The sequence below is a fragment of the Schistocerca gregaria genome, chromosome 6 (assembly GCF_023897955.1).
Source record: "Schistocerca gregaria isolate iqSchGreg1 chromosome 6, iqSchGreg1.2, whole genome shotgun sequence".
In the NCBI taxonomy this organism is placed as follows: Eukaryota; Metazoa; Arthropoda; class Insecta; order Orthoptera; family Acrididae; genus Schistocerca; species Schistocerca gregaria.
This window is the reverse complement of record NC_064925.1, coordinates 211,232,468-211,258,840: the sequence shown is the minus strand read 5'-3', so window position 1 is coordinate 211,258,840 and position 26,373 is coordinate 211,232,468. Positions and strand designations below refer to the sequence as shown.

At 40.9% G+C, this 26,373-nt stretch overlaps 1 protein-coding gene across 2 annotated transcripts in view; it reads right to left on the bottom strand.

Annotated features, from left to right (window-relative positions):
- The window catches only part of LOC126278373 (cadherin-23-like), a 520,639-nt gene that overhangs the window by 302,352 nt on the left and 191,914 nt on the right, over positions 1–26,373 (bottom strand). For both annotated transcript variants that reach the window (XM_049978447.1, XM_049978446.1), the window contains exons 4-5: positions 15,123–15,364; positions 5,638–5,754 (exon numbers count right to left, since the gene is read on the bottom strand). In XM_049978447.1, the coding sequence (XP_049834404.1) occupies positions 5,638–5,754; positions 15,123–15,364 (359 nt within the window). The remainder of the gene's footprint in view (positions 1–5,637; positions 5,755–15,122; positions 15,365–26,373) is intronic.

Here is a 26,373-nt window from a genome sequence, read left to right as displayed (position 1 = left end):
TTTAGCTTCCTTTACTGCTTGCTCAATATACAGGTTGAATAACATCGGGGACAGGCTACAACCCTGTCTCACTCCCTTCCCAACCATTGCTTCCCTTTCATGTCCCTCAACTCTTATAACTGCCGTCTGGTTTCTGTACAAATTGTAAATAGCCTTCGCTCCCTGTATTTGACCCCTGCCACCTTCAGAATTTAAAAGAGACGAATGCAGTCAAAATTTTCAAAAGCTTTCTCTAAGTCTACAGATGCTAGAAACTTACGTTTGCCTTTCCTTAATCTAGCTTATAAGATAAGTCGTAGGATCAGTATTGCTTCACCTATTAAACATTTCTACGGAATCCAAACTGATCTTCCCCGAGGTCGGTTTCTACTAGTTTTTCTATTCGTCTGTAAAGAATTTGCGTTAGTATTTTGCAGCTGTGACTTATTAAACTGATAGATCGCTAATTTTCACATCTGTCAACACCTGCTTTCATTGGCATTGGAATTACTATATTCTTCTTGAAGTCTGAGGGTATTTCGCCTGTCTCATTCATCCTGCGCACCACATGGTAGAGTTGCGTGAGGGCTGGCTCTACCAAGGTTATCAGTAGTTCTAATGGAGTGTTGTATACTCCCGGGGCCTTGTTTCGACTTATGTCTTGTACTGCTGTGTCAAACTCTTCACGGAGTAACATATATCTCATTTCATTTTCGTCTACGTCTTCTTCCATTTCTATAATACTGCCCTAAAGTACATCGCTCTTGTATAGATACTCTATATACTCCTTCCACCTTTCCACTTTCTCTTCTTTGCTTAGAACTGGGTTTCCATCTGATCTTTTGATATTCATGCGAGTGGTTCTCTTTCCTCCAAAGATCTCTTTAATTTTCCTTTAAGCAGAATCTATCTTACTCCTAGTGATATACGCCTCTACATCATTACACTTGTCTTCTAGCCACCCCTGCGTAGCCATTTTGTACTTCCTGTCGATCTCATTTTCGAGACGTTTCTATTACTTTGTGTCTGCTTCTTTTACTGCATTTTTTCATCAATTAAATTCAATATTTCTTCTGGGATTTCTACTAGCCTTTATCTTTTTACCTACTTGATCCTCTACTTCCTTCACTATTTCATCTCTCAATGCTACCAGTTCTTGTCAATTCTTCCCCAATGTCCTTCCTGAAACTCTCTACAACCTCAGGTTCAGTCAGTTTATTCAGGCCCATCTCCTCAAATTCCTACCTTTTTGCAAATTCTTCAGTTTTAATCTAAAGTATAATCAATAAATTTTGGTCAGAGTCCACATCTGTCCCTGGCAATGTCATACAATTTAAAGCCTGGTTCCTAAATCTCTCTCTTAACATTATATAATCTATCTGAAACTTTCCTGTGTCTTCAGGCCTCTTCAATGTATTCAGCCTTCTTTCATGATTCTTGAACCAAGTGTTAGCTATGATTAAGTTACGCTCTGTGCAATATTCTGCCAGAGGGCTTCCTCTTTCATTCCTTACCCCCAATCCATATTCACCTACTACTTTTTCTTCTCTTCCATTTCCTACCAACGAATTCCAATCACCCAAGGCTATTAAAGTTTCGTCTCCCTTCACTATGGGAATATTTTCTTTTACTTCATCATACAGTTCATCAATCTCTTCGTCATCTTCGGAGCTAGTTGGCATATAAACTTGAACTACTGTGGTAGGCTTGGACTTCGTGCCTATCTTGGCTAATATAATGTGTTCACTATGCTGTTCGTAGAAGCGTACCTGCACTCCTATTTTTTTATTCATTAGTAAACCTACACCTGCATTACCCTTATTTGATTTTGTATTTATATCCCTGTATTCACCTGACCAGAAGTGTTGTTCCTTCTGCCACCGAACTTCACTAATTCCCACTACTACATTAACCTATCCATTTCCCTTTTTAAATTTTCTAACCTACCTACCCGATTAAGGGATCTGACATTCCACCCTCCGATACGTAGAACGCCAGTTTTCTTTCTCCTGAAAGCGACGTCCTCCTGAGTAATCCCCGCCGGAGATCCGGATGGGGAACCATTTTACCTCCGGAATATTTTACCCAAGAGGACGCCATCATCATTTAACCTTACAGTAAATCTGCATGCCCTCGGGAAAAATTACGACTTTCAGCCGTTCGCAGTACCAGCACACCAAGGCCGTTTTGGTTAGTGTTACAAGGCCAGATCAGTCAATCATCCAGACTGTAGCCCCTGCAACTACTGAAAAGGCTGCTTCCCCTCTTCAGGAACCACACGTTTGTCTGGCCTCTCATCAGATATCCTTCAGTTGTGGTTGCACCTACGGTACGGCTACCTCTATCACTGAGGCACGCAAGCCTCCCCACCAATGGCAACGTCCATGATTCATGGGGGGGATTTATTCACTATTAATATTAATTACGCAATAAAATTAATATTTATTCACTATTAATATTAATTTTATTGCACACATAAGATACTGATCTTTGAAGACCTTAGCCTAGTTTTAGTCCTTATTTTCGCAATGAAATAATGTTTTCCATTAGCAATGACACCAATAAGTTACCAACACGTAAGCTTCGGCCGCTTCAGCATACTTGTTCTGCCTTGAATCTGCAGCACTAAAGAAACATACACTCTTTTGTCATTATAAGTGGCGAGGAGTACAACTGTGTGCCAGAACGGCTCACGACGCGAAGGTTGAGAGCGTAGCTCTCGTAGTGTTGTACTAAGTATGGGAAGTCAGTTTTCTTTCTCCTGAAAGCGACGTCCTCCTGAGTAATCCCCGCCGGAGATCCGGATGGGGAACCATTTTACCTCCGGAATATTTTACCCAAGAGGACGCCATCATCATTTAACCTTACAGTAAATCTGCATGCCCTCGGGAAAAATGACGGATATAGTTTCCCCTTGCTTTCAGCCGTTCGCAGTACCAGCACAGCAAGGCCGTTTTGGTTAGTTTTACAAGGCCAGATCAGTCAATCATCGAGACTGTAGCCCCTGCAACTACTGAAAAGGCTGCTTCCCCTCTTCAGGAACCACACGATTGTCTGGCCTCTCATCAGATATCCTACTACTGCCCATTAAAATTGCTACACCACGAAGATGACGTGCTACAGACGCGAAATTTAACCGACAGGTAGAAGATGCTGTGATATGCAAATGATTAGCTTTTCAGAGCATTCACACAAGGTTGGCGCGGGTGGCAACACCTACAAAGTGCTGACATGACGAAAGTTTCCAACCGTTTTCTCATACACAAACAGCAATTGACCGGCGTTGCCTGCTGAAACGTTGTTGTGATGCCTCGTGTAAGGAGGAGAAATGCGTACCATCACGTTTCCGACTTTGATAACGGTCGGATTGTAGCCTATCGCGGTTGCGGTTTATCGCATCGCGACATTGCTCCTCTCGTTGGTCAAGATCCAATGACTGTTGGCAGAATATGTAATCGGTGGGTTCAGGAGGGTAATACGGAACGCCGTGCTGGATCCCAACGGCCTCGTATCACTAGCAGTCGAGATGACAGGCATCTTTATCCGCATGGCTGTAACGGATGGTGCAGCCACGTCTCGATCCCTCAGTCAACACATGGGGACATTTGAAAGACAGCAACTATCTGCACGAACAGTTTGACGACGTTTGCAGCAGCATGGACTGTCAGCTTGGAGACCATGGCTGCGGTTACCATTGACGTTGCGTCACAGACAGGAGCGCCTGCGATGGTGTACTCAACGACAAACCTTGGTGCACGAATGGCAAAACGTCATTTTTTTCAGATGAATCCAGGTTCTGTTTACAGCATCATGATGGTCCTATCCGTGTTTGGCGACATCGCGGTGAACACACATTGGAAGCGTGTATTCGTCATCGCCATACTGGCGTATCTACCGGCGTGATGGTATGGTGTGCCATTGGTTACACGTCTCGGTCACCTCTTGTTCGAATTGACGGCACTTTGAACAGTGGACGTTACATTTCGGATGAGTTACGACCCGTGTCTGTACCCTTCATTCGATCCATGCGAAACCCTACATTTCAGCAGGATAATGCACGACCGCATATTGTAGGTCCTGTAGGGCCTTTCTGGATACAGAAAATGTTCGACTGCTGCCCTGGCCAGCACATTCTCCAGATCTCTCACGAACTGAAAATGTCTGGTCAATGGTGACCGAGCACCTGGCTCGTCACAATACGGCAGTCACTACTCTTGATGAACTGTGGGAAATTGCTGAAGCTGCATGGGCAGCTGTACCTGTACAAGCCATCCAAGCTCTGTTTAGCTCAATGCCCAGGCGTATCAAGGCCGTTATTACAATGAGAGGTGGTTGTTCTGGGTACTGATTTCTGAGGATCTATGCACCCGAATTGCGTGATAATGTAATTACATGTTAGTTCTAGTATAACATATTTGTCCTATGAATACCCGCTTATCATCTGCATTTCTTCTTGGTGTAGCAATTTTAATGGGCAGTAGCGTATTTACCAAAGCGGGCGTTGGCTGTAGTGCGTATTCATACTAACTAAACATCCTGAACATCTCCACGACTTATAAAATGTCAAATGCTACATGTGAAAGTTAAAGGGTCGAATAAGACAAAGAATATGGGCGAAATGTAACAGGCACGAGCGCAATTTTTCTGTTTGTAATTGAGGACGTTGTACAGTGCAAGATTACATCAGTATTTATATCGTTTGCAGACTAATAATTGCAGCTGTTACAAGCCGTATGATTTTAAACTGGGCAGTACCTCCATGAGCATGTGGCATGAACAAGCGGTCAGTGTTTATTTTTTCCCTGCACAGCAAATCAGTGTTGAAGTGTGGACACGTGGAGGCGATATGATTAGTCTTTACTGTCAGGCAACTACGACCATGCAGTAAATTATGTTTCATGTTTGCGGGAAGACTGTTCGATACAGAGAAAAAAACAATCAACATTCTGATGTATGTACATATTAAGATACCACATAAGTTATAAAAATATCTGCACTTAATATCCGTTACATCCTGTATAAGGAAAGTTTCACACTTCACGTACTGCATTCGATGTTTTTATAAGTCGTGGAAAAGTGTTCAGGCAGTACGAACTTTGATTACGGTCAATGCCTTACACTGAATTCGCGCATTCAGTACGACACTGCGACGACTTCATCTCAACCTCAAATGTATTCTGTTTAAAAACATATAATTCTTCCCTGACAAGTGGTACAAGAATAATTACTAGATTTTTTCACAGGACCATGTCTTCCTTCGTTATTCGAGAAAATTCTTTATATATCACTTTCTCTCTCATTTTCCATAGAGCACGTAGCGCAGCTAGTCACTATTTGTTGTTATACTGCTATACTCCTACAATCGCTGGTGCAATGCTTGCGTGTCGCGATTAATTTTTGCGTTATTTATAACTGTTTTAGATCTCTTGCCAGTAACATAGTCTCACTTCATTTACATTTCACTTTAAACAGGGAGATATGATCAACTCGCAACAATTTTGCTGCTAACCTTATAGGTAACGGGCTGAAAGTTCCAACAGTAAAATTCTACAACGTCAAATTTTGAGGCTGTCGGCATGCTATGCGTTAGTGTCGATCTGTTTATGATATGATAACAAACGTGTAAGAATATAATTATGCTTTATGGTGTAGAATTACCTCTCCATTCTCAAGGACGGTCATAGCTGTCTTGTCGACATCCCCGTCTGCATCTCGAACGGTGATAGAGCAGGTTGTCTTTACCTCAGCGAAGTCTTCCTCTTCACCAACATATTCCTGGAAAGAAAAGGAACTCAAAACATATGCTCCACTGATAAACACGAGACCAGTAATTACATGAGTGAAAAAACAAACAAGTTTGAGTCAACACTTTACGTTCGGTCGGTTGGCGTATTGGTTTAAAATCAACACAGACTGAAAATACCAGCAGTAATAATGCACAATGAAGATAATTTAATTTTTTCTTTCTGTTATGACCTCGGTCCAAGGACTCTCCACGTTAGGCTCTCCCGTGCAAATCACAGGAACCAATATTCATTTCAATTTTCTCACAGTATTCGAGGCTTCCTCTCTATCTGCAGCTCTTGCCCTATGCAATTCCCGTCATTAGCCAATTAAGGATCCCGTGATGCCGCAGGGAATATGTTCTCGAGAAGTATCGTTAATTTCAGTTTTCCCTCGTTCGTTTCAGTGCCTCTTAATCAGTTATTCGATTATCCGTCCGATCTTCATATTTATTAGCACCATCACATCGGAAAAGCTTCAATGCTCTTCTGTTTTCAACTGCTAATTGTCCACATTTCACTTCCGAACAAGGTTACAATACAGAAAAATACCTTCAGAAAAAAATTCCTAAAAGTACAATTCATATTCTGTGTTTACAAATTCCTCTTTTTTAGGAAAGTTTTTCTTTCTATTGCCAATCTGTATTTCATATCGTCTCTACTTCAACCAACATCAGTTATTTTGCTGCTCAGAAGCAAACGTCGTCTACCACATTTACGTGCCTCGTTTATTAGTTTCATTCCCTGAGTATTGCCTGATTTAATTCGAATCCATTCTACTAACCTGATGTTACTTTTCTCAGCTAACCTTCCAAGTACTTTGCGGTCTATGACGGAATTATAATGTCACAGCAAACCTAAAAGTTTTTATTTTCTCCCACTGAACTTTAATTTCTATTCAAAATCTTTTTTTGTTTCCTCTTGCTGGCTCAATGTGCAAATTGAATAACGATGAGGATAGACTACAAGCCCGTCTCACTCCCTTCTCAACCACTGCTCCCCATTCATGTCCGTCGACTCTTACAAGTGCAGTGTTGTTTCCGTAAAAGTTGTAAATAACCTAGATACTTGGTTATTTAGCTACATGTTGCACAGATCACTTGAATCATTTCAACGATTCTTTTATCGAAATGATGCGGAGCTCGTCCGTTTACAGGATTTGTGTTAACAATAATGAACACATTATTTTTAGTCCTATTCAAGCTATTATGCATAACAACTAATTTATTTAAAGGTTACCAGCTTTGATACTTCTTTTGGAAACGAAGGAGATGTCCAGAAGAAATGACTTTAGTTCATATTTAAAACTTGCTTTCCTACCTGTCACACATTTTATTTTACAAATGATTAAAAACTTCTGTTACTGCACACTGAACTCCTTTCTGAGCGACTTACAGCTTCAGTAACGGGTAGTAAAGGTCAATTGTTGCTCTAATGTTGTCCGTATGGACATCACTTTCCTTCTCAAACTGTGATGGATTATATATTACGAATTTCATTAGCCAAAGAAACAGGTACCCCTGCCTGATATCGTGTAGGGCCCTCGCGAGCACGCAGAAGTGCCATAACACGACGTAGCAGGGTCTCGACTAATGTGTGAAGTAGTGCTAGAAAGAAATGACGCCACGAATCCTGAAGGACTGTCCAAGAATCCGTAAGAGTACGAGGGGGTGGAGATCTCTTCTGAACAGGACGTTGAAAGGCATCCCAAATATGTTCAATCAAGTTTATGTCTGGGGAATTTGGCGGCCAGCGGAAGTGTTTAAACTCACAAGAGTGTTCCTGGAGCCACTCTGCAGCAATTCTGGACGTTTGGGGTGTCGCATTGTCCTGGAGGAATAGCGCAATTGCTTCGGAATGTACAGTGGACGTGAATGGATGCAGGTGATCAGACCGGATGATTATGTACGTATCGCCATACATACATTCGTATCTAGACATATCAGGGGTCCCATATCACTCCACCTGCACACGCCCCGCGCCATTACAGAGCCTCCACCAGCCTGAACAGTTGCCTGCTGACGTGCAGGGTCCCTGGATTCATGAGGTTGTCTCCATACCGGTACACGTCCTTCCTCTCGATACAATTTGAAACGACACTCGTCCGACCAGGCAACATGTTTCCAGTCCTCAACAATATAATGTCGGTGCTGAAGTGCCCAGGGGAGGTGTAAAGTATTGTGTCGTGCAGTCATCAAGAGTACACGCTTGGGCCTTCAGCTCCGACACGCTGGCCTTAGTTGATGACCCAGCATTGAAATGTGCCGCAGTTTGCGGAAGGGTTGCATTTCTGTCACGTTGAACGATTCTCTTTAGTCATCGTTGGTCCCATTCATACAGGATCTTTTTACGAGATCAACGATTTTGGAGATATGATGTTTTACCGGATTCCTGATATTCACGGTACACTCGTGAAATGGTCGTACGGGAAAATCCCCACTTCATCGCTTCCTCGGAGATGCTCCCATCGCTCGTGCACCGACTGTAACACCACGTTCAAAATCATTTAAATTTCGATAACCTGCCATTGTAGCAGCTACATGACGACTGTCTGTAAACACCACGTATTATTTATTCTTATTGCTTGCTTTTGTACAACCAATACATTCTTTCTAAATGATGAGTTACTCCTCTGTTTGTGTTACGAACTCTGTGGGAAAAGGAATACGTTGTTCCGCTTACTACGTGTGCAAGACAGCATAAGGCATCGTCAGACCCCTACCCACACCGTCACCCCTTGACCACTGCTAGACCAAAGCGCAAGTTCCTTTAGAGATTGCGCAACAACATAATTAAGAATCATTGTAATTAACAAACTGTAAATTGTAGCTTAAATGGTTCCAGTATGTATAAAAACAATAGACCCTGAGATTAATACTGATTATGTAATACTTCCCGTAAAAATCGATGCTTTCCTTAATGCTCGTAAGATATGATAGCTACCAACCGAAACATTTCATAGTAATTTTATTTTGTTATAATACCATTTCTCTGATGCCCTTGTTGTAATATTTGTATCATTTATCGACTATTTCCTAAGAACATAAAATTTGGCAGGAATTAGTAAAAACATAGTACATCCCTTCCACCCCTTACAGACGAGTTAGCAATTAGAAATTTCAGTGACATTTACCACCCGTAATTGCAGAAAGCTGTACCGAGTTTCAAGGCAACTGTAATATTGTATAGTTCCGAAGGTTAGAGGTGGCAAGTTTAGAAGGACAAAGAACAATTTCCTTCGAAAATTTTTAGAGGCCGTAATTGTATAAATGGAGAACCCAAAGATTGCCAGTGTGCTCAGGAAACCTTTCTCTGTCATAGAATAAATTGGGAAGAATGACGGTTCAAATGCCTGTCCGGTGATCCATGATTTCGATAAATCATTCCAGGCAAATGTGGGGATGGTTCCATCGAAAAGAGCAAAGGCGACTGCTGGCCGGGGTGGCCGAGCGGTTCTAGGCGCTACATCTGGAACCGCGCGACCGCTACGGTCGCAGGTTCGAATCCTGTCTCGGGCATGGATGAGTGTGATGTCATTAGGTTAGGTTAGGTTTAAGTAGTTCTAGGTTCTAGAGGACTGATGACCTGAGTAGTTAAGTCCTATAGTACATGTATCACATTGGAACAACCGAAATAAAATGTTCAAACGTACCTATGTTCTGTATTTTAATTTGAAAAACCTACCTGTTACCAACTGTTCGTCTAAAATTACGAGCCTTATGTTTAAGACTCTTACAGCGCCATCTATCACAAAGCGAAAAAGTGGCCCAACTAAAACATTCACATTTCTTTACGTACTACACGAATATGTAATAAAAATGGGGGTTCCTATTTAAAAAAAAAAACACGTTGATATACATTTGTGCTATGGCAGCCCCATCTAACGGGCCAACCATAGCGCCATCTGGTTTCCCCCTTAAAAAAAAAAGTGTTCAAATGTGTGTGAAATCTTATCGGACTTAACTGCTAAGGTCATCAGTCCCTAAGGTTACACATTACTTAACCTAAATTATCCTAAGGACAAACACACACACCCATGCCCGAGGGAGGACTCGAACCTCACGCCGGGATCAGCGGCACAGTCCACGTCCACGTAGCTGAACATCACCATTTCTAGCCAATGATCGGTTTAACTGGACAAGACGACCGAGCCCGTTCCACGTAAACACAGCCCACACTCTATGGAGCTACCTCTAGCTTGCTCAGTGCCTAGTTGACGAACAGCGTCCATGGCTTCGTGGGTCTGCGTCACACTCGAAACCCATCACCAGTTCCTACCAAGTTGAATCGGTACTCATCTGACCAGGCCACGGTTTTCCAGTCGGGTAGAGTCCAATCGATACGGTCACGAGCCCAGCAGAGGCGATGCAGGCGATGTGGTGTTAGCACAGGCATTCTGCTGTCAAAGCCCACTGAAATCAGATTTCGCCCCACTGTCCTAACGGATACGTTCGTCGTACGTCCCACATTGATTTCTGCGGTTATTTCTAGCAGCGTTTGCTCGTCTGTTAATAGCGACAACTCTACGGAAAGGCCGCTTCTCACTGTCGTTAAGTGAAGATCGTCGGCCAGTGGCACAAATGACATCTCCGCCAACGAACTGCCCTTTTATACTTATACCTGTGTACGCGGTTGTACTGCCATCTGTATATGTGCATATCACTGTCCCATGACTTTTGTCACCTGAGTGTACAAACTGTTCATCCATGGTGCTCCACCATGTTACCTGCGGTTCATCTCCAGCTATCTACCGCACTGTCGTCACCCTTGCAGGAACTGGAGTACCAATGGAAAGCCGCGCGGAGTGGTCGCGCGGTTAGAGGCGTCATGTCACTGACTGGGAAGCCCCTCCCGCCGGAGGTTCGAGTCCTCCCTTGGGCATGTGTGCGTGTGTGTTGTTCTTAGCATAAGTTAGTTTATGTAGTGTGTAAGTCTAGGGACCGATGACCTAAGCAGTTTGGTTCCTTGGAAATTCACGCACATTTGAACCAATGGCAAGAGACATTCGGGATGGGGTAGGTAGGGAAGTGTTCTCTTCCCTACCCTATACATTACTTACCGCTGATTCCAACGTGAGCAGTCCGCAGCTCATGGTCTCGGGGTCGCGCTCTCGCTTCCTGAGCACGGGGTCCCGGGTTCGCTTCCCGGCGGGGTCAGCTATTTTCACCTGCCTCGAGATGACTGGGTATTTGTGTTGTTGTCCTCATCATTTTATCGTAGTTCATGAAAGTGGAGAGGCTGGACGGAGAAAAGGTTGGGATTTTGTACGGGCGCTGATAACCGCGCAGCTGAGGGCTCCACAATCCAAACATCATCATCATCCGACGTCAGCAAAGAAATGTATACCGAAGATAGGCACTCATCATCAGGAGCCCCATCCAGCCGCACTTCACGACCCGTTTCAGCAAGCAAGTTGCTGTTTACAGCGGTGTGCTGCAGACAGGCGCATTGAATTTAATGCTGTGAGGAGCCAATGGATGGTTTCTACTAGGAGACTCCCATCAGACTTTACTCCTACTGACCTGTTCGCTAGTGGACACCATGCACTCAGTCGGCAAAATACCTTACGGTTATCCTCGACAGTAAGCTAACGTGGAAGGACCAAGTCTCAGAAGTTCATAAGAACACATCTTGCGCGTCGGAGTGTTACATCTTCATAATGATCAGAACTCGACGTGGTCGATTAATGGCGGTCCACACATTTACCGCATGAGTCGCCAGTTGCGGACTATGCGTGTGAAGGCTGGAGAAATCCTGTCCCTCCCTACAGCGTCTCCAAAACTTCTTCCACGTTTGTTCCATGTACCAAGCAGCAGTACCTACGTGAAGCTGTAGCTGCATATGCTAAACTTATTTATGCGCAGCACTGACAATGACTAGATTGAAATTTACTTGAATTTCTGGTGCTATATTTTAAACTTGTCTAATATACCTGTCAAATACTTGGAAAGCAACAGCATAACGACTTTGGATGTGCATAACAGCGTGGATAATCTTGAAAACAGACTAGCAAAGAGCACACATGATCTCTTTTTTAAGCATGAAATAGGAAAAAAATTATACTCTTGTCATCACCTGAACTGACTAATAAAGTTCATACTCAATTTTCATTATTTGTTGATAAATCCTAACAATACATAAATTAATGGTTTGATTTTAGTGACACAAACTGATAGTTTACACTGAGCAAGATTAATTTGAAATGCAATGTTGATATTGACCATTTTCATAACAGAGTTGAAAATTAAACTTTCAAAAACTCAGTCTAAATATGGATGATCTTTATAACAAAATTGCATTGATAAACAAATTATATAACCAAATGCATATTTCTGTAAATTTTTCAGGATTATCCACTGCAAAAAACGACAGCATATATTTAACAAGACAAATGATGGTTTTACAAATTTATACAAATTAATTTATTATCTATTGTCGATTCCCACCACTTCAGCATTCACAGAGAGAGTTTTGTCTGTAATAAATATTAAGTTGCGGGGTGAAAGAAACAAATTGTCTCTGAATTCGGTAAATGAACTAGACCCAAAGCAGACACAAAGTTTTGAGAAAAACAGATGTTCCTGAAAATTAAATTTGTAGGAAAACCACAAGTCTCATAAGTGTGACATGTTTTTTAACGAGTTCTCAAAGTCCTAAATTTCCTACGACAAAATAATATACATGTTTTATATTACCGGCTTTATATTATAAAATTTAAATTAATATTTAAAATCGTTATTGTTAATTTTAATTTACAAAATTTTCATACGTAGGCTTGTGACCATGCAGTCTTCTTGACATTTATCAGTTTTGTACTGAATGCGAAACTAGAAATCAGAACACAAAGAACACTTGCTAAATGCAACACACACAGACACACACACACAGTACTGTGACATATTCCAACACTTGGCGGTCCTCATTGCCATCACTTACATTAAGCACATTCTGTGACTTGAGTTTCAATTAAAACTCTCTGTCCTCTTCAGGTCTGAAATCGAGTAGTTTTGTTAAATACTTGTGTTTCAGCATACAGTTATGAGGGTGTGATGTACAGTTATACGGTTAAAGCTGAAAATCATAGGATATCTGAGAGTGTTCTAAATATTTGAAAAGGTAAAGGCACTGTTTAAACTGGTACATCATACGACTGGGTGAAGATATAGAGATGTGAAAAGAAAAGCAGGGTGCATCTTGTTCATAGATTTCAAGGAGTGGTAAAATTTGGGAGGAGACAAGTTCATGCGACACTTGCATAGCCTTGTCTGTCCGGATGATGGATGTGAAATATATTCCTCATTTTTAGTCGATTAGTGATTTTAGTCTGATGTGGGCTCTTGCGGTTGGTTATTAGGTAGGGCTTGCGAAGTTTATCGAGCGCTACTCCTAGATATTTTAGAGTTTTAAATAGATAGACGATATGGTTGAATGTTGTTAGATAAAGGTTTCAGCAGCATGAGCTTTTGCATGACTGATGGAGGAGTTACGTTGGGAGAGGACATTGTTGAGATTGCGCTGAGGGTATCGAGAGAATGACTGGAGAGGGTTTAAACTTTCTCGTGAGGTAGAGTGTAAGTACTGGAAGTTTAGTGGTAAGGGAGCAACCGATGTGCCTTGGCTAGTATAGTAGATATATGGAGGCTTGGTGGGGTCAGAGTTAGGATTGTCAGTGAGGACGGATGTACCGTGAAGACAAGAAGCGAAATGTTTGGCTTTAGTTTTATTGTGAAGGTGGACTTATTTGTATACTTATATGGATATGGTGACTGTTCTTTCGGACAAGACACCATGGATGACCTGCAGCCGCCTAGAACGAAATTAGAATTATATTAATATGGTCAGCTGCCGACGGGCGTCGATATTTATCAACGGGCACAGCTGAAAATTTGTGCTCCGACCGGGACTCGAACTCGGGATCTCCTGCTTACACGGCAGACGCTCTGTCCATCTGAGCAACTGAGGGCACAGAGGATAGCCCGACTGCAGGGACTATCTCTCGCACGCCTCCCATGAGACCCACATTCTCACCTTGTATGTCCACACACTACATTCGTAGTGTCCCACCCCAACACACTCATTACTCGTGGAAGACATTCTTACCAGGTCCCGTAAGAGTTCTGGAATATGTGTGCATCCGCACATAAGAAGAAGGTCATGGCCGGTATTGCCAGAACTGATATACTTATATGGATATGGTGTCTGTTCTTTGCGTGCAACTCATTCCACGCAACGAATGGCGCAACCCAGTGTTGTCGTGTAAGCTAGGCTTTGCATGCGTCGCGACAGGGTAACCACAGAGTCGTTTGTTTTCAGTTAGAGGTTGGCTTTTCTACACTAATTCACGATGTCAGTAGAACTCGACACGCGATAAGGCAAGGGAACTGGTGCTCACAAGTACTTTACTGGGTCTTTCCTTTAATATGTTGACTAATTCAGGAACCACTGGGGTTTACGTGGACTTGTCTAATTCTATCATTTCATTTCCAATTCCATCCATCTGTGCCAAGGTATTATTGTGTATGATTAATGAGTGATTTGAGCCTTTTTGCACTTCATAATTATTTATTCTGCATATTCAGTGATTCGTATCATTTTCATTCATATCACAGTAATAAACAAGATTTCATTGTGACCTTTCGTTTGGTTCCACAGTTTGACGAAACCCTATACCTACGTGAGCTACAGCATTCATATATCACGTTTTATAGGACCGAACGTTGAAATTCGGATGTTCAATAGTTTCTGTTGTGCTACTTTTTCTTAATATTTCACATGATCCTAGGAGCGGTCTGTTCACTGTATAGACCAGCAGGTTCGGAAATTGTTAGCATCTCAGTGACAAGCTAAATGCACTAACGTAGTCTCATGGTATGCAATGAAATATATTTATAATTTTGGCTTGCTTTGTAGATCGAAAACCAGTTCGTTATAAACGATAATTATGTGTAATTTTTACTTAAGGCGTTTGATGTCAGATTTTCGCATACACCAGAAAGTTAACACCTCTTTAATGAGCTTTGGAATTCGCCTCCTACGCATCCTTTTTCTTTAGAGTAATAAACAAAAGCTACCAATGAGCTGTCAGGCTCAAACTTTGAAACTAAAACTGGTGACTAATGTGACTCTAGTTCTGTTCCAACAATATTTAAAAAACAAGTGAATGTTTCTATCAGCATGTTAACGTTATATCTAGCTGATATGCAAGCAACAGAATGCATTATTTATTGTCACATATCTAGAAGGAAATATGCAATATTTGACATCAAAACACAGTTTTTTATCGAATATTCCATATTTAAGTCCAAACTTGGAGTTAATAAACGCTACTGCAATGAGAATGAGATCTTTCAGAATACTTACTTCGACCTTGCAGGATCGTTCTTGGTTGATGAACTGAGGAGGATTGTCATTGATATTCACCAGGTTGACCGTGACCGAATTTTTTTCATCACCGATCTGGACATTCCACTCGAACTGTTTCGTGCCACCATTGTCATAGTCACAGGATCCCGTCACCGCCATGGTATACATATTATCAGCGGCCGACCACTCATACACTATTTTCAGGTCAGTCTCCGCTGAGCTTTTCGGCTCTGTAGTCCCTGTGGAAAGAAATTAGTTAAATGAGATTCATTATCATATGTTATTCAGAATGTATTCCTCCCGATTATACTAGAAACATAGTCCTCTAAAATAAGTACAATCAGAAAGAGTCGATACGTTATTTAGATCGTCAGCCCTGAGCCTACACTACAGGGAATTTTCAAGACTGTGATACATGTATAGAAAACAAATATTTGGCTAAAAATCTCTGGGCACCTACTGCAGTTCACTCCAAAGAAATCGACAGCAATATTAGGATTTAACGAGATTATTAGAGACGGAGCCGTTTCGGAACGTACATTACGGACAGCTAAGTGGCCGTGTTTTCTCTCGAAGGACCAGCATGCACCTTATACAAGTTAGAAAAGCCATTTAAGTCAGATGCCAGCCATGGATATGTATCATGCTCCTAATAATGTGAGTCCAGTGCCTCAACCATAGCGCCACCTTGAGAAGAAAACCTTGAGAAGAAATTTTTCTTTGAATGTTAAATTTATATATACATGAAAGTGACCTGCATATGTTACGGAATTTAAGTTCTGTGCCCACATAAATTAATATCGATGATAAAATCAGTCGATCAGAGAGAGACAGCTGAAGGACAGTGAAGTCGAGAGAGAGTAATGGTGCTCATTGTGTTGGTTGGTGGCACGATATACGTCATGCACAAGAGGGTGTGCGGCGTAGAGTAAGCGTACACATTTGAAAGTGAGTAAGTCGACAGACCAGTAAAGGAGTCTTTGGCGGCTGGTGGTAACTTGTTGCGCGAGAGAGATACGTAAAGTTGCTATAGTGGCCGTTAAAAAAATTTATCATCTGTGTGGAATGTGATTTAACTTCAGTATGTACTGGTGAAATTCGAAGGGTAACGTATGGAAGGACCTGCTGAAGAATGTGTCTATTCGATGTGCTACAATTAAAGAAGAAAGGATGTTATTTGAAAGGTCACTTATATGACTGGTGTTATGGAAGGAAGAACATATGTTAGTGGTTAAGCTATCAGGGCGTAGTACGGCGAATTCATTGTAATTCATAATCAGTAAACGATTGCCCATTTTATTATAATAAAAAACTGAATGTGAGATCTGCATGATGTATGAATTTAATACCCAACATCTTGCCACGAACTGTACTACATAAAACTGATTTTCAGAAAGTGAAAAATTACAGCGATTCATCACTCATTTGTCAGCCACCCATAATTTAACAGTGAATTTTGTGATCGGAAAAGCCAGACGTTGCTACTGGCTGGAGCAGCATTCTCAACACCTATATACGTCATCAGGTACGGAAAATTTCCTTGCTTACCTCTTTGTTCACTAAAAACATCATCATTTTCTTTGGCCTTTTGTCCTGCTTCAACGAGAGGTCGGTCCTGTTACTATGGATTTGGTGGTGTTAGTTGCTGAGGATGGCTGGATGCCCTTCATGTCGCGACCCTGAATACTCACGGATGGAATTAATGTACCCCAGCTGTATGCGTCTAGTGTAAGCCATGAAATACTGCGAACGCGTTCAGATGTCTGCGAGTCGTGTAACTGAGGCGGAACGTGGGGACTAGCCCGATATTCACCTAGCGGGACGTGGAAAACCGCCTAAAAATCGCATCGAGGCCGGCCGGCATACCGGCCCGCGTCATTTTCGCCTCGCGCATTCGATCAAGGGCCGCCGCACGTACCCGAGTTCAGGAAGCAGTGCATTAGAGTTGTCGGCTACTGAGACTTTGTAATTACAGAGAAACGAAGTTCCGGAAGACTTACACAAGAGTCAGCTAATGCTACGAACACATTCCACGTAATTCCAAAGCATACAGTCCAGACTGCTTTCATCGTAAAGATGCTGCTGAAGTACTGGTGTCAGAACTGTTCAAATGTGTGTAAATTCCTAAGGGACCAAACTGCTAAGGTCGTCGGTCCCTACACTTACACATAAATTTTAAACTAACTTCATCTAAATTCTGCTAAGAACAACACAGGACTCGAACCTCTGTCGGGAGGGGCCACGCAATCCGTGACATGGCGCCTCAAATCGCGCGGCCATTCCGCGCGGAGCTGGTGTCAATGGAAGCATGTAAGATCTCGAAATACAGTATGATCCAAGCATCTCAAAAAGCTATTAAAATTCTTACTATGAAAGAGAAGTTCGGAAAAAGCAAATGTATTGTAAACAGGAAAGACCACGACTGATGTATGATTTGCCGTACTTCATGTGAAAGATCGGGCATGTTCATTAGCTGCAAATTAGAAATACTCGCTGACAATGTTGCCACGTCTTCCTCAACAGTACACCGAACTCTACAGTAAACTTTGCAACATCTGATCCCAAGAATGGAGTTGTGTAAGTAAATGAAATCAATATGAGAGATTTTATTCCTTGAATTTCATTTTGTTATTCTCCTACAAAAAATTAAAAGCTATGAGAAATGGTTTTTCGTGTCTACAATTCTAATAGTTACAACATTACTACTTTGATTCCGTACTTGTATCACCACGAATAAACCACAGTGCCTCAGTATTAATGCCACTTGAAACAAAAACTGTATTTTTATTTGTCTTTGCGTCACCAGTCTTCTGACTGATTTGATGCGGCCCGTCACCGATTCCTCTCCCGTGCTAACCCCTTCATCGACAGCACCTCTTGCACCCTACATTCTTCAGTTATTGGTTGGATGTATTCAGATCTCTGTTTTCCCCTACAGTTTTTGCCCTTCACAGCTCCATTTAGTACCGTGGTACGTCTCTGCCGACGCTGGCGACCCTGAATCGTATCTTGTGCTCAAATGGTTCAAATGGCTCTGAGCACTATGGGACTTAACTTCTGAGGTCATCAGTCCCGTAGAACTTAGAACTAGTTAAACCTAACTAACCTAAGGACACCACACACATTCATGCCCGCGACAGGATTCGAACCTGCGACCGTAGCGGTCGCGCGGTTCCAGACTGCAGCGCCTAGAGCCGCTCGTCCACACCGGCCGGCTGTATCTTGTGCGAAGGATCCATTAGTGTTTGGTTAGTGCTGTAAATGTAGGGTTGCCATCGGCCCGACATATCGGGACCGTCAACGCTATGAAACTTCTTGTCCAGACATCCTGACAAGATTCAATTTTATCCCGGTTTTGTAAAATACTTTTTTTACAAGCTTGGCTCGAGTACTGAGGTAACGCCATCTGTTAGCGCAACATGTAAATGCAGCCTCAGTTCATTTTATTTATGTCAACAAGTTTGTGTTAAGTTGGATTTACTTTCTTGAGGAAACCAAGATACACAAATAGCAAAGTGCTAAAATTATGCTAGTATTTCTTTTCTATTCCTGCACATAATGCAACTGTGGAAAGAGTATTGTCGCTTATGTTGACCCAGTGGACTAACGAAAGAAATAGACTGCTGCCAGGGACTGTGGAATCAATCTTACAGTGCCAGTTTAACTGCAAGATGATTAGCATGGAGTTTTATAAACAAGTAGAACGGAAAACATATTTGCTGAAAATGGTAAATTCTCCCGAAAAATGTGGTGGACCAACTACTTCTGTCACAAAAATTTCCATGCAATTGTGTTGTAAATAAAAAGTAATTATATTAAATAAATTTTATACGTCGTTTATGCACTCGCATCTCAGGGTGTCCCGACGAGGTCCCAGCTAGATATGGCATCTCTGTTTGTATGGGAGGTGCGTATTTCCATAGCATCGTTATGGCGTCTAAGGAAATTTAAAATAAAAGGGGGCAAGCTCAAGAATAGCGATCCAAAATTCCAGACACATGAAGAAAGAAAGCCGGACAAGGAACTGGAAGTTTGGCAACGGTCAACAGTTCTGTTGTGACGTGGTGCGCTCTGATTGGAGGACATCAGCTCCAATACGTGAAGTGTCAATCAACATGCAAATTTAATCAGACTTAAGTATGTGAATAGCACAGCCAAGTGAAAAAATATATCAGGACAGAAACTGAGTTCTACGAGAAATGCGTTACTTTGAATAGTAGAGTAGCACCCATTCTCTCCGTGCTGATCTGAGGCGTTCTACTTGAACAATACAACATTTCTAGCATCGATAGCGCCAAACGAGAAAGAGCACCCTGGAATAAAACTACTGCTAGACGAATTAGGCAACGTCAGTAATCTTTCCAGCCGTCTACAGAACAGAGTAAGAACGTTATTAGTCTTGCATATGTGACGCCATTTATTTCGAAACGGCCCGTTTACAAAGAGACGAATTTATCTTTATTTGCACTTGTATGTTAGTACTGATTAGTAACATATAGCCAATGCACCAAATGCATTTTGCTGGATTTATGCATTAATTACTTAAAAAGATATTATGTTGTAAGATAATTACAGCAAGCTGCTAAAAGCTTTTGTTTTAAAAACTTGCCAGTATTTTAAAATTATAGACATGCGGTATTCGGCATGGAAAAGAATTTAAAAATTCTGTCAGAAGATGACCGGCAGGTTACAAACGACTCTGTGGTCGGGCTAGTATTACAGTTTCTAGCAAAAACTACGCAAACAGCTGTATTTTGAACCAATTTTATTACGGCGCAACCGGATTCGTGGCTTGTAGTCACATCATCAGGTGCCTATCTAAACAACAAGAAATAAACAATGACAGTGATCGAATGCCTATTCATCAAAGTCGTACCAGAGGCATAAGCACCTAATTATGAGAAAAAAAAGACAGTCGTTTACTCACAAATATTAAAACAAGGTAAACAACTTGGCGAAGAATATAGAATGCCCACTCCTTCATAATTATAACCGTAATGTCCATCGGGCCTGCAGTAGTAACCTGGTATAGGATGTTCACAGTCGCTCAGTTTTTTATCCCTTGGCTTTCGTCTCTACGGACGTACTGTTTTTAACTATGAAGATTGGGCTTTTTTATAGTCTACCGTGTTGTTGACCACGTTCGTAAGTGCAATTTTGGTTTTATCTCTTCTCATAATTAGGTGCTTATGGGTCTGTACTTACTTTGATGTGTAGGAGTTCAATCACTATCCCTAATGATTTTTTATTGTTCAGGAATGCACCTGATGATGTGGTTACAAGCCACGAAACAGCTAGTGGCTTAATAAAATGGATTCAGAACACAACTGTTTGCGTAGTTACTGCTACAAAATGTAGTTACAGAATATTAAAAAAAAACTATTAGCAGCTTGATCTGCTTATTTACCACAAAATGTCTTTTATGAAACTTGTCGCGCACGTTTTTAGGAAGACTTTATTACTTAATAAAGTGATGTTCAAATCAACCAATTCTAACGAAACTTATTCTTTAAGAAGAAGACGACAGTAAAGGTAATGGAAAAGAAGTTTCTGCCGCCGACGTCGATATGTGGTGGAGCCGTTGAAAAACATCAAAGTCCTTATTCCTCTTCTACTGATGTTATTGTACTAGTTTAGGTCCAATTCTGATAGTCTAACGCTATTTGCCTAACGCTAATAATACAATACAATGACTTAAAATCTAATGTTTAAGTTATAAGAGTCGTCTCCTTGACAGGGAACAAGCGGCAATCAATAACCTCCGATCATTATTAATCTTTGCTTAGAAGATAGATTAAGGAAAGGTAAACCTACGTTTCTAGCATTTGCAGACTTAGAGAAAGCTTTTGACCATGTTGACTGGAATACTCTCTTTCAAATTCTGAAGGTGGCAGGGTAAAATACGGGAGTGAAAGGCTATTTACGATTTGTAGAGAAACCAGATGGCAGTTATAAGAGTAGAGGGGCATGAAACGGAAGTAGTGGTTAGGATTGGAGTGAGACAGGGTTGTTCAATGTGTGTACTGAGCGAACATTAAAGGAAAAAAAAGAATATTGGGGGTAGGTATAAAAATCCATGGAGAAGAAATAAAAACTTCGAGGTTCGCCGATGACTTTGTAATTCTATCCGAGACAGCAAAGCACTTGAAAGAGTAGTTGAACGTAATGGACAGTGTCTTGAAAGGAGGATATAAGATGAACATCAACAAAAGCAAAACGAGGATAATGGAATGAAGTCGAATTAAGTCAGGTGATGCTGAGGGAATTAGATTAGGAAATGAGACACCTGAAGTAGTAGATGAGTTTTGCTATTTGATGACCAATTAATTGATGACGGTCGAAGTAGACAGGATATAAAATGTAGACTGGCAATGGCAAAAAAGCGTTTCTGAAGAAGAGAAATTTGTTAATATCGAGTGTAGATTTAAGTGTCAAGAAGTCATTTCTGAAAGTATTTGTATGGAGTGTAACCATGTATGGAAGTGAAACACAGACGATAAATAGTTTAGAGAAGAAGAGAACAGAAGCTTTCGAAATGTGGTGCTACAGAAGAATGCAGAAGATTAGATGGATAGATCACATAACTAATGAGGAGATAGTGATTAGAATTGGAGAGAAGAGATATTTGTGGCACAACTTGACTAGAAGAAGGGATCGGTTGGTAGGGTATATTCTGAGGCAGCAAGAGATCTCCAATTTAGAATTGGAGGGCACCGTGGAGGGTAAAAATCGTAGAGGAAGACCAAGAGATGAACACACTAAGCAGATTCAGAAGGACGTAGGTTGCAGTAGGTGCTGGGAGATGAAGAAGCTTGCACAGGATAGAGTAGCATAGAGAGCTGCATCAAACCTGTCTCTGGACTGAAGACTACAACAACAATATGCTGTAGCTAATATCTATTTTATTCCCATCACAGATTTGACATGACTAACGTTGTCTAAGGACCAGTCAGGATGTAGTCTAGCTATACTAAGGCCACATAGTGTAAGTTACTTGCGCGCCCGGGTCCTTTTCCGGAGTTCCACCAGTTTGAGCGTCTGCGACATTCACTCGAGCGCTTCTGTTTCGTTAGGTGTAGGACCGAGTCTCCATATACTCCTTAAGACGTATGTCTGACGCTGCTTTTGTATTACTTAAATATGTCCACTGCAATGGTTCCCTCTCAGCTTTACATAAGTTAACTTGCATTTGTCGAGGATGTCTCGTTTGCAAGTGGCCGGCCGTGGTGGCCGTGCAGTTCTAGGCGCTCCAGTCCGGAGCCGCGCTGCTGCTACGGTCGCAGGTTCGAATCCTGCCTCGAGCGTGGATGTGTGTGATGTCCTTAGGTTACTTAGGTTTAAGTAGTTTTAAGTTCAAGGGGACTGATGACCACAGCAGTTGAGTCCCATAGTGCTCAGAGCCATTTTTTCGTTTGAAAGTAGCCTCCGGCTTAGTACCATGTTTTCAGAGGATTCCCACACCCATGAGCGCATTGTTGCCTTTGCCTGACAAAGGCATCATCAGACCAGCTAATCAGGAATATTAATATCTTAGTTATGTTGTAGAGACACATTTCCCGATTAACTGGCTGGCAACTCCTCATGCGACTGCCCCTAGAAATAATCTACGTTGGCCTTTCATGCATACTGGTACCCCCTATGCCTGGAACTTTAGTTATGTGTAGAGCTACTGAACGTAGCGCCCAAAGTTTACGGTCACCATGCTGGCGGCACAGGTTCAAATCCCGAATGTGTACTTTCTGTTTCAGCTTCATAATACAGAATATCATTAAACAGTATATGTCATGTAAAATTACTCAAAAATAGTCATTTTTTCACTGTAATTCTCCATAAATAAATCATTACAGCAAACGTTCTTCAAGTGTGTATTTCGTTTGTTGCAGAATAAATTACAGAGTCGTCTTACTCGCTATCGCTTGCTTCACTAGAATATAACTCCAGATTGTATTTGCGCAGAAGCACCCGAAACACAAATTCGTAGATCATAACGCATATTTAGTGAAAGCTACTGCCCTGGAGGCAAGTGGGCGTAACAGAAGCGACATAGCAAAATATAGTTCTTTTTTTGATGAACTACGACGCGTATTTGATCAGTCTCGTGAAAGCAAGAGCCCTAACCTGATGCAGTATTTAAGAAGGTGTTTTATTATGGAATGTTCCCTCGAAGCGATTTCGCTATTACTCTTTAGCAAGCCGGGAGAATTTTGAAATTTTTTAGTGAAAATTTTAACCTGCCTTGGAAAAAATAAAAATCACAGGCATGACAAACTAAGAGTACATTTGGGTGGGATATTTTTTACGTTGCGGGTGCATACTTGTCTTTGATCTACGAAGATTTAAGCGTAAAGTGTCCGAATAATCTGCAACACCCACGAAACAATAACGTAGACAATTTTCATCGATATTAATTAAGTAGTGGAGGTCGAGATTAGCGATGAGTACTTTCGTCTGTATTTAGAATCCTCCAGCAGCTGAAACATTTCGTACATCGCTGAGAACTCTGTGAAGCTGTTATAGTATGAGGAATTTTAATATGAACAACAAACAGAACACACATCTGAAGAAAATGTGCTGTAATGATTGATTTGTTAATGAAATTACTACGGTGGAAATCACTATTTCTGAATCATTTCTTGTGATGTAATGATATTCTGTACGATAAAACTGGAAAGAAAGGTAACAGGCTGCGTTTGAACCCATACTGGCAGCGTGGTAACCCCAAACTCCCCCGAACTAGATTTGCTTGAACGAAATACGATTAACGTTCCCGTATTAGCTGGCGGAAGAAACTGGTCGGTTCAGTAACCTTTCTATTGTTATCGGTTTAAAGTGAAGATACATCGCTAGGTGGCGCGTTTCGCTTGCTCAAGCGAAATGTTTATTCCTTGACTCCGCGTTGCACCATGGCGAGCGAAGAAAAGTAAGAAAATCGGAATTGTGACTGGACTTTGTTACGAGACAGGGTAAGGAGAGGACGTGTGTGCAAAGAAACAATCATTGTTAGCCGCCATATTGGATAATGTGTTTTTTTTTTTAGATGCACAGTGATATGTAACGTTAATGTGGAGTTTAGTAACGTTCATAATTCAGTCTGCTGCATTTCAAAGGTAATTTCGCGTATTTAATTGTGATTAAAGGATTCTGTGATGAACTGTTATGTACTACAAGCTTGTATGGGACTTAGTAGTAGTAGTAGTAGTTTTATTCATCCGTAGATCTCTTTTTACAAGGATATAGGACATGTCAAAGTATTTACAAGCTTAGATCAATCTACAATAAGCTAATTCGTATACACATATATTTACAGACTTCTAGTTAGAGACAATCATTAGATTTTACTCCTGGTATACAATAATTTATTTACAAATAACTCATTAAATAATGTAATGCCACACTATTCACTCATATTTCACTATCAGTCACTGCACACACTATACACACATTGTTTCATAACACTTCACTCACTACATACACACACACACACACACACACACACACACACAGGTGATCCTTGGGCCATTTTCTGTACTGCAAGTTCCCATTTGCTATCCTGAAAAACTGAGTTTGCATCCCTTCATAATGAGTGAGATGTTGAGCTCAGAAAGAGGAAGAGGTGTTAGTATTGTGCTATGCATAGCTTGAGGGGAGAGTGTCTCTAGAAAGGAAAAAAGAAGAAAAATAATAAAGTGAAGGTGTTATGTGGAATATTGGATGTTTTATAATCATCATTATTATTATTATTTGTTTGTATAACATTTTTTTTATCAAACCCCTACTCTGCTTTATCTAAGTAATCCTTCAATGTATAAAATGTATTGCATAACAGGTACTTTTTAGCTGCCTTCTTAAATAAGTGTATTTTTGAAATTTCTTTAATCTCTTTTGGTAATTTATTGTACAGTTTTATTCCTTGGTAGAAAATGCTGTTTTGAGTTTTATGTTTATTTTTTCTTGGTAAATGTAAGTTGAGTCTATCTCTTGTTGCATGGTCATGGACAGAGCTGTTCGTGCAGTAATTGCCAATGTTACTTTTGATGTGTACAACTGACTGGTAAATGTGTTCACATGGAGCAGTTAAAATTCCCAGTGTTTTGAACAGATCTTTACAATGAGCTCGACTACTATTTCTGGTTATTATTCTTATGGCTCTTTTCTGGAGTTTGAAAATTGTGTTCATATTTTGTGGATTTGTTCCCCAAAAAAGAATGCCATAGCTAAGAATTGAGTGTACATATGAATAATATGTAACTAAAAGACACTGCATGTTACACACAGATGATAGAATTCTAAGGGCATAACATGCTGATGACATTCTGTTTGCAAGTACCTTTGTGTGTTCGCACCACTTCAGCTGAGAGTCAATATTCATTCCTAGAAATTTTGCATTTGTTACACAGTCTATAGAGGTGCCATCTACATTTAATTTAACATTGTCATTTTTCCTCTTCAAACTGAAGTTCATGGCATTAGTTTTCTTTATGTTTAATGTCAATTTGTTGCTTATTGACCAATCGTAAACTTCCTTGAGAGTTTCATTTGCTTTCTCGGTAAGGAGTTCTCTTGTTCTCTCAGTGACTATAATATTGCTGTCATCAGCGAAGAGAATTTTCTCACCATGAGTAACACTACTAGGAAAGTCATTGATGTATATCAGGAATAGTATTGGTCCTAATATGCTACCTTGTGGAACCCCTATATTAATATGTTTTGGTTCTGATAAGTATTTTACTAAGTGTTTAGATCTATTTGAAGTATGTGTTATCTCTACTCTTTGTACCCTATCTGTTAGGTATGATCGAAACCAGTCATTAGCTACCCCTCTTATTCCTAATGCTTCTAATTTATTTAATAGAATCTTGTGGTCGACTGTATCAAAAGCCTTAGAAAGATTCAAAAATATGCCTGTGACACACTCATCTTTATCAAGAGCATTAAGTACAACTTTTGTGAATTCTACTATGGCTGACTCCGTATTTTTGCCACTTCGAAAACCAAACTGTGATTTGCTTAAAAGATTGTATTTATTCAGATAATTCATTAATCTGTCTTTCATAATTGCTTCTATTATTTTTGAGAATGCTGACAGCAGGGAAATGGGCCGGTAATTTTCTATGTCTTCTGCATTACCTTTCTTAAGCAAAGGTACAACTCTTGCCTGTTTTAGCTGCTCTGGAAATGTCCCTGATGTGAAGGATTCATTTATTATATTTGTTAATGGGCCTTGTATAATCCCTATGCATTGTTTCAG